The 8,183-nt window shown below is 42.9% G+C and overlaps 1 protein-coding gene across 1 annotated transcript; it reads left to right on the forward strand.

Moving 5' to 3' along the window:
- The first annotated feature begins 1,050 nt into the window (after positions 1-1,050).
- On the forward strand, positions 1,051-7,044 carry LOC308112909 (phosphatidylinositol 3-kinase regulatory subunit gamma-like). The gene is made up of 10 exons (XM_080468736.1): positions 1,051-1,435; positions 3,407-3,518; positions 3,627-3,725; positions 3,813-3,993; positions 4,119-4,235; positions 4,371-4,513; positions 4,630-4,806; positions 4,906-4,980; positions 5,070-5,240; positions 5,358-7,044. The coding sequence occupies exons 1-10, from the start codon at positions 1,381-1,383 to the stop codon at positions 5,629-5,631; spliced, it is 1,404 nt and encodes a 467-aa protein (XP_080324862.1). The 5' UTR covers positions 1,051-1,380; the 3' UTR covers positions 5,632-7,044.
- The last annotated feature ends 1,139 nt before the right edge of the window (positions 7,045-8,183 follow it).

The following is an 8,183-nucleotide window of genomic DNA, read 5'->3' on the forward strand; positions in this document are numbered from 1 at the left end:
AAGGCAACTGGCCATAAACGCTTGGACACCAACAGAGACGGACCTCTGACCAAGCAGGCCCTTGTTTCACTCTCCCTGCAGCCACTGATGTCAGCTGGTGGATGAAGAACTGGTTGTTTAAATTTACTGCACAATGTCATTCTGTGTCACAAGCAAGCCAGCAACAGTGTGGGTATTCATCCAACATGAACGCATAACAAGACAGTCATGTAAATGGCTCCGATCATTTTTAGCACATGAGGCAATCCAATGTCTCATTGTGGAACGATCATCTTTTTCAAACATCAGTTCATTCATGTATACCGATTTTAACACACCTGCTATTGTGTCTTTAACAGGATGATCTCATCGGAGTGATGATTATATGCAGTGACAGTCAAGATGCCATTTTTGCTGCTCAACCAACGTGTTTGACAAGTCCAACGGGAATATAATACTCACTCGCAAGCTCAAAAAAAAATGACACTGTTGCCTTGCAAACTGAGAGGTTTAAACTGAATGCTCCCTGAGCATCTCACAATCGTAGACAGGTTAACTATGATACAGCCTTCAGAATGAAGTCACTTTATAATACAATCACATTTCTAAACTGTGAAGCAGCCCATGAAGGAGCTGGAAAGGCTTATATTCCTAGTTGTTTGGATTTGAACACATACTTGGGACTGGTTGTATAATATTTATTTCATGATTCAAGGTATTTTCTTCTTTTCCATTCATGCTCTGCAAGGATTTTTTTTTTCAGCTGGTACAGCGAAGCTTGAGGAGGGTTGAATGAAAAAGTCTGGATTGTACCATTATCATTTAGAGGTTTGTAACGTGTCGGATACGCTTCGAAGTTGCACAAAAAAAACATCAGATGAAACTGGGATATTTTTTTTGTTTATTTAGCAAATAAGCTTGAGTATACCTGCTTTAAAGCCACATTGCGATGAATGTGCAATTTGTTGTTCTATACGTGTCTATGAACACTAGGAAAGTGAGGACCCCCCCGTGGTAGCAGACGGTTGGATCGTCCCAAGATGATGTTACGATCAGCCCTTTAAAGTCGCTTCACTTCCGAGATGAAATAAAGTAGAGCGACGCCTCACAGGAACACAAAGGAGACGTGGACTGACAGTTTGTACCCTTGAAAAGAAAGGAAATTAGTCCTTATTTAGACATGCTATGCTGACCCAACACTCTCCTGTTCTGGACGCGGATTTGAGGAGTTATCTTCTTTTCTTTCCTTTCTTTTTTTTGCCCACATCTCTGTTGGACGTGGCGTCTGCGACTTGAAGTGAATTAGGTCCAACTGCGGCAGAAGAAGCGTATTTTTCTTTTTCCTTCCCCAGACGAGCGAAGACAACGGCAGACAACCTGGACTATTATTGTACAACAGGAATGGTTTATCCTCCCGAAGGTTTATTTTACATCGAAATGGATCAAGCACCGCCAGGTAAGTTTAGGGTTAAAGACAGCCATTGTCTCATCTGCGGGGGGTCGGAAAAACGGGTTTAATTTATTTGTCTGGCCGCTTCCCTTGCTCGCGTCTTCCCGTGTCGGGTTCGTTAATGGAGTTGACATCCGACAGGGTGGCTTGCAGGTGTTAGTAAAAACGTTATAAGAGCCAGGTCGGCGGTGCTGCGCTCCCCCAGCGGCTTTGCCCAGGCATGCATAGCGCAATCCACTTGCCAATTACGTAATACCTTTCAGGACCAGGCGCAGTGGCTTGGCTCTCTTTCTTTTGTCCCGGCGCTCAGTGCAAAACTTGGTCCAGAATGCGCATCGGCTTTTTATATGAACCAAAAAAAGAAAAAGGGGGGGGGGGGAAGATGGAGGTTCGGTGGAGAAGAAGGAGTTTGCAGCGAGTGCATTTTGAAGAGGGGATAGAGGGTCGCTGGTGCGTTAATGAGCGCCGAATGAAACGAGCGCTTTGTTCTCCTCTGCAGCCAGCCGTGCTTAATTTGTGCGCGAGCTCTGAAAGTGGGCTGCACGGCCGAGCTGGAGCGAGACAGCCCGTCTCATGACTTCTGCAAAACTCCCCGAGCACTTTATTTACATTTTGCACGTTTTGACCGTGTTGTGGCATTGTCACGAGAGTGGCGCCTGAACCTCGATAACACCAAGAATGACCGACCTCGTCCAAATAAACACAATGGCGACTAAAATCGCTTAAAATGTATATATCGAGTATTGGCGAATTTGAATTCAGTTGTTATGTGTAGTAATAAAAGCAAGCCAGCAGCTGACAACACTGAGAACAATACAGATGCCTTGCATTGTTCCTACATTGGAAGTATGGCATCCTATCAGTGCGCCCAAAGGACCTGTTAGTCTTTGTTGTGAGTGTCACCAATTATTTATTTAATAAATGTGTCGATTCTTAAAATACGCGACCCTCCCCCTGACTAGCACAAGCATGTGGGTTTTGGACTCCAGGGGAGTTTTCTTTTTTATGTTGTTTTTTTCTTCCCTTTTCTTTTTGGCTTGCAGACTGGAAGGGGAAGGTGTGCAGATAGAATTTTGCAGAGCTGACGAGCCGCAGCGTTTGCGCCTGCCACCGTGCACTGCCACTGCTGTTGCACCTGCCTTTTGTTTATTTTAAGGTCGGGGGGAAAAAAACGAGCCGAGCGGATGGTGGGAGAAAGCCACATTTTCTGCTCTCTGAGGGTGCTCTTGTATTCTCCCCAACTGCCGTATGAAAGGCACTTTTGTCCTGCAGTGAAATATATCGTCCTTCACCTCCTCTTGATGCGGTTTGCGCTCCTTTTTCAATTTTTTAGGAAAACACTTAAGTCTATTTGGCCAGGTTGTTTCTTTTCTTTTTCTTTTTTTTTTTCCCAAGGTTGATGGAAAAGTTATGATCTGTCAGCTTGCACTGATTATAAGAGGGAGGATCGGCCCAAGATTTTAAAAAAAAAAGAGTATATTTTATGATGTATTTAAGAGCAGTCATGTGATTGAGGACAGAGCCAAAGCAAATCTGTAAAAACTGTGAATACCTTGCATACCTTGTGGGAAACTTAAAATGTAATAATCATAATTTTTCATGCATAGAATGATAATAATTCAAAGAACAAAAAAAACCAAACATGGATTACTTATTGCACTCTGAAAAGAGAACATTCCTGTTTTAGCGCTGACCACACTTCTAGATCATGATATGGCATTTGATAGCACTTGGAGACATGCCTGGGCTTGTCCCCAGATCATGACAGTATCCTGAAGAGTGTGTGTATGTAGTGTGTGTATGTTGCTGGGGGTGGCAGTGTCTTTTGTTTTTCTTTCTTTCTTTTTTTTTTTTTACAGTACTTGTTTTACTTCACCAAACTTGGCAACAGATGAATGCATTATAGTTTCTCAGGGATCTCTTTCTAAGAAACTGACATCCGGATTTTATTTCATCGTGCTTTCTTTTCCTCCTCAGCCCTCCCCCCCAGATCAACAAAGCCAGTGTCTTCCACCATGAACAACAACTGCCTCTCCCCTCCTGCATACTCACTACAGGACGCTGAATGGTATTGGGGAGACATAACAAGGTAATGAATTCTAACATCCACAGTCATCACAGTATATGACAGGAATGTGTGGTTTGGCTGCATAACACATTGGCGAGTCATTAAGCGTTGACCGATTTCTCCCCTCAGGGATGAGGTGAATCAGAAGCTCAGAGACACGCCTGATGGCTCCTTTCTGGTGCGTGACGCATCCACGAAGTTGCAAGGAGACTTTACGCTGACATTAAGGTATGCTGAACAAAACTGCCAACAAAAGCACCATCACGGAGGCTGTTGACGTGCTATAGCTAATGTGTTGTTTCTTCACACTTGCAGGAAAGACGGGCACAACAAATTGATAAAGATTTACCACCATGATGGGAAATACGGCTTCTCGGACCCTCTCACCTTCACTTCAGTAGTTGAGCTCATTTGGCATTATCAGCACCATCCGCTGGTAGAATATAACGCCACACTGGACCTGATGCTCACCCATCCCGTGTCCCGCTTCCAGCAGGTTCGTGTTCACAAATGCCATTGTTTTGTATTTTAAGAGTAGTGAGAATCCTCAATCTGCTTGCCTGCATCTTGAATAATTGTCATGCTCTTTGGTTAACTGGACTTTTTTTTTTTTGTCTTCAGGTAAGAGAAAACAGTGTCGACGTTGCTGGTAGAAAACTAAAGGAAGTCCACTGTCAGTACCAAGAGAAATCAAAGGAGTTTGACCGACTTTATGAAGCTTTCACAAAGACTTCACAGGTAAAAAAAAAAAAAGAAGAAGAAAAGTCATTCCAACTCATAATAGAAGACTTTCATTTCTATTTTAAATGATAGGAATTATTTTCTACCAAACCCCTGAGTTTGTTGTGACTGAATCTATTCTTCGTACCGTAGGAGATACAGATGAAGAGAACGGCAATAGAGGCTTTCAACGAGACGATGCTCATTTTCGAGGAGCAGTGTCGTGAGCAGGAACGTTACGGAGAGGAATTTGAGAGGAACAGTCTTTTGGAAAGCGTTGACAAAGATCTTGAGAGGTACTTCATTACATGTTTAAAAAAATAAATAAAAAAAGTTTTCAAGTGAAGTTTATGTTTATGTGTAGCCAATATTCATCTGTTCTTACCTTTTGACTTTTATTTTTCCTCATTAGCTTTCTAGTGAATTACGAGAAGCTGAAGTGCCGCCTTGGGGAGATTTACGATAGCAAAATTCACTTGGAGGAGGACTTGAGGACACAGGTGGAGGACTACAGAGAGACGGATAGAAAGATAAACAGTCTGCGTCCGGACCTCATCCAGCTACGCAACATCAGAGACCAGTACCTCAAGTATGTGTCATCAGAGCAACGAATCAAAAAAAAAATTCTCAAGCTGCCCTTTTTATTTAATTTTGAAATGGAACATTTACTATGTACCTTTTCGTGCAGCTGGCTTAATCACAAAGGCGTACGACAGAAACACATAAATGACTGGCTCGGGATACACAGCGACAGCCTTGATGAGTAAGTATCAATACGTTTTTTTTTATGTTGTTGTCGTCGTCATCAGAAAAGGAACACATTTAGGAGATGTTCTAATTCCCCTCTTTCAGCACATACGTATTGAAAGGAGATGAGAAGAATTTGCCACATCAGGACGAGGCGAGTTGGTTTGTTGGTGAACTGAGTCGGACGCAGGCTGAGGAGATGCTTCAGGGCAAAGCTCAAGGAACATTCCTGATACGGGAAAGCAGCAAACAGGGATGCTATGCCTGCTCTGTTGTGTAAGTATGACATCGGCAATGGGGAAGAAAAAAAAAAAAAAAGCCATTACAAATGTATGTTGCAACACGGTGTAATTGCGTGAGCCTCATGTATGTCCGTTTCTCTCTTGGTTACAGTGTGAACGAAGAGGTCAAGCATTGCATGATTTACAGCACACCACACGGATATGGTTTTGCCGAGCCTTACGACATCCACTGCTCTCTCAAAGACCTTGTCCTGCACTATCGTCTACACTCCCTTGCGCAACACAACGATGCTCTGGACGTTCGGCTGTCTCATCCCGTACACGCCAAAGCCGCCACCTCGCCATCTCAGAACACAGAGGAGCACAAACTGTTACAGACTCCCAAACACACATCGGGGCTCCCGCCTGCGGCTCCGGAGATGTAACCCAGTGGAGAGATACAAAAAGGACATGTTTACTGTATCCTGCGAGAACGACTGCATCGAGGTGCATTGTGTAATATTTTGCACTACAGTGATTCCATCGTATATTGTTTTTTTTGTTTTTTTTTGTGAATGGGATTTCACAGATTGAAGTGGGACCGGAACTTGAATGTCAGCCTGAACTTTAGTTTTTGTTTTTTGTTTTTCAAAGAGACTGTTTAAGCTTTCAAACACATTTTTGTACATCATTTAAAACCGTTGGTTTTAATGAACACCTTTACAGTTAGGGACGTTGTCAACCTGAAATTTGCTCACTGACATCGGGTGCTGCACCTTCGTTTGAGTTCCAGCTCTTACAACTGCTATGAGTCAATGTTGCTTGAGATGTCAATTTTCCTGAGTGAAAATTTATTTAGTTCTGAAAATTTGACAGCTATGTCGCTACTACTAAGTACATTTGTAAGGGATTTAAAATAAATGGTGCTGTAAACTGGCTGATTCCATGGTATCGGTTTGGTGGACCAAACCATTTTTGGGGGGGGGTGAAATACCACGTGTGAATATGTGAAATGTCGTGGTGCATCTTGACTATTTGCCCCTTTCTTACTAGACATTCATATACAGTGGATAATTATGTAGCATTAACATCCTGTAGAATACCATCTTTAAAGGCATACTCAATGTTATACCCATTGACCAAAGCACTTAATAGTGAGCAAACTACATCCTTGTTTAGTCCCGTTATTGCATTTGGGCAAAGGTAGGGAAATTTATGTACACCTGCTGATGTGCTGATCAAAACATAATCTGAAGTACTGTATGTTATATTCTGTTACTCAAAGAAGTATAAGCTTTTTGTATTCTATATATATTTTTTCTATAAACATGCCACAAGATGAAAGCTTGAGAAAGTGCAATCCAACAGTATTTCTATTGTTGCAATGTATGATGGTGGTGGTGGTGAAGGTAAATGCTGTGCTGAGAGGTTGACGTTTGCCACAAAAATGCACTCTCTTTGGTGGTGTCGGTATGATGTGGCCTCCAATGTTTGTGTGAACTGCCAGAGGTCCGGAAGTATCCTGCCTCCATTACTTGAACTGTGGCATTGCTCAAGCTATGAATGTTTTTCCGTGACATGCAGCCTACATAGCTTAAGAGGGAAAGGAATCCATGTTGAACTTGGCACATTTTTTTCAAGTTTGAGGACAATAGATACTCTGTACAGAGAAACCGTAAAATGTATTTCTGAGGTTGATTTATGGAAGGAGGTTGATTAAGCCTCCTAAAAATATGTATAACTTTGCAGTGGGCAGAGGGAGGTTGAGGAAACTCCACCGGTGAAGCTAAGCAATGTGAGATCCTGACCTTTTTCTTGCTGAAAGACAATAAACTGATGAGGGTTTTGTCAACTTACAGAATCCGTTGCAGTTTCTTTTTTCAAGCAACTGTTATCAGGTTTTTTTTTGTGTGTTTATTAAGTATTTGTTCCTTTTTTTAAATCCAAGGAATGGTAAAAATTTTAATGACAGGGCCAGGAAAATGACCAAAAACAATGCGGCGATAACTAGTTGGAAGTGTACCGTAGGTCTCGAGTGGAGCCATTGTAGTCCAATCAGCTTATTCTCAGGTCAGCAGAGATAGCGCTTTGTGGCGAGGGCACTGGAGGACATACTGTGGACAGATGGAAGAGAAAGGAAGCCATGAGGACAATGGCAGGATATGCGCCGGCCCATTCCCTTCTCAGCCTGGGCGCCGTTAACTCACAGCAAAAATATGCATCAAACTGACTTCATGGTATTTAGGATACCAAACATTTTTCTCTACATACTCCCAACGAAGGAATGTATGTTTCAAACATATTGAACATCTTGTGTTGTGTTCATAAGTTTGAGACCAACTTCTCAAACTGGCAGGATAGTTTTTGTTTATAGAAATCCTGTTTCCAAATTAATCAACTGCAGCAGAGTTTTGTAAAACCACATGATACAATGGGTTCGACTCGTAATGATAATTACCCTGGATCTCAACATTACTGGCCCTCCGTGACCAGAGCAACAGGTGGCCTCCTTCAACTATCACATAAGGTCTGTGTTAGGTAAGGATTAATGAGGTGCAGAGGGCAGGGATGTACTGAGAGGGGGGAGCCTCAGTTTCAGGCGATGGATTACTCCCTCTTACCTGTGTCAGCATGGAGACCTTGTGAAGAGGCTGCATGCATGCTCTGCTTGGACGGACCAGATGCAGTGAAAATAGAGAGATAGTGAGATAGGACAGAGTGTACCGGAGCTGAGTCACCCTCAGGCCTGGCCCGAAAAAATATAAAGAGAGTGGGTAGAGGAAAGTGTGTGGGGTGGAAAGGCAGGAAAAGTACATTTCTCTTTGCTCCTGCACAGGATGGTCTGTAAGATGAAGCCTGAAAAGGTCAAGTTGGGCCTTTCCTGTCTTTCCTTTCACCTCAAGCACACTCCCACCTGGCTGTGCTCCAAGCTATTTGCTTTTACAGCAGTTTACCTACTTCCCCAGAGGCTTGCCTTAAAACTCTGTAAAAACCCCGC

Source organism: Lipophrys pholis, assembly GCF_963383615.2.
Source record: "Lipophrys pholis genome assembly, chromosome: 1".
NCBI lineage: Eukaryota > Metazoa > Chordata > Actinopteri > Blenniiformes > Blenniidae > Lipophrys > Lipophrys pholis.

Coding starts and splice junctions, on each gene's coding strand:
- LOC308112909 (XM_080468736.1), top strand. CDS start 1,381: ATGGTTTATCCTCCCGAAGGTTTATTTTACATCGAAATGGATCAAGCA. Junction 3,519..3,626: donor TATTGGGGAGACATAACAAG/GTAATGAATTCT, acceptor TTCTCCCCTCAG/GGATGAGGTGAATCAGAAGC. Junction 4,514..4,629: donor GTTGACAAAGATCTTGAGAG/GTACTTCATTAC, acceptor TTTCCTCATTAG/CTTTCTAGTGAATTACGAGA.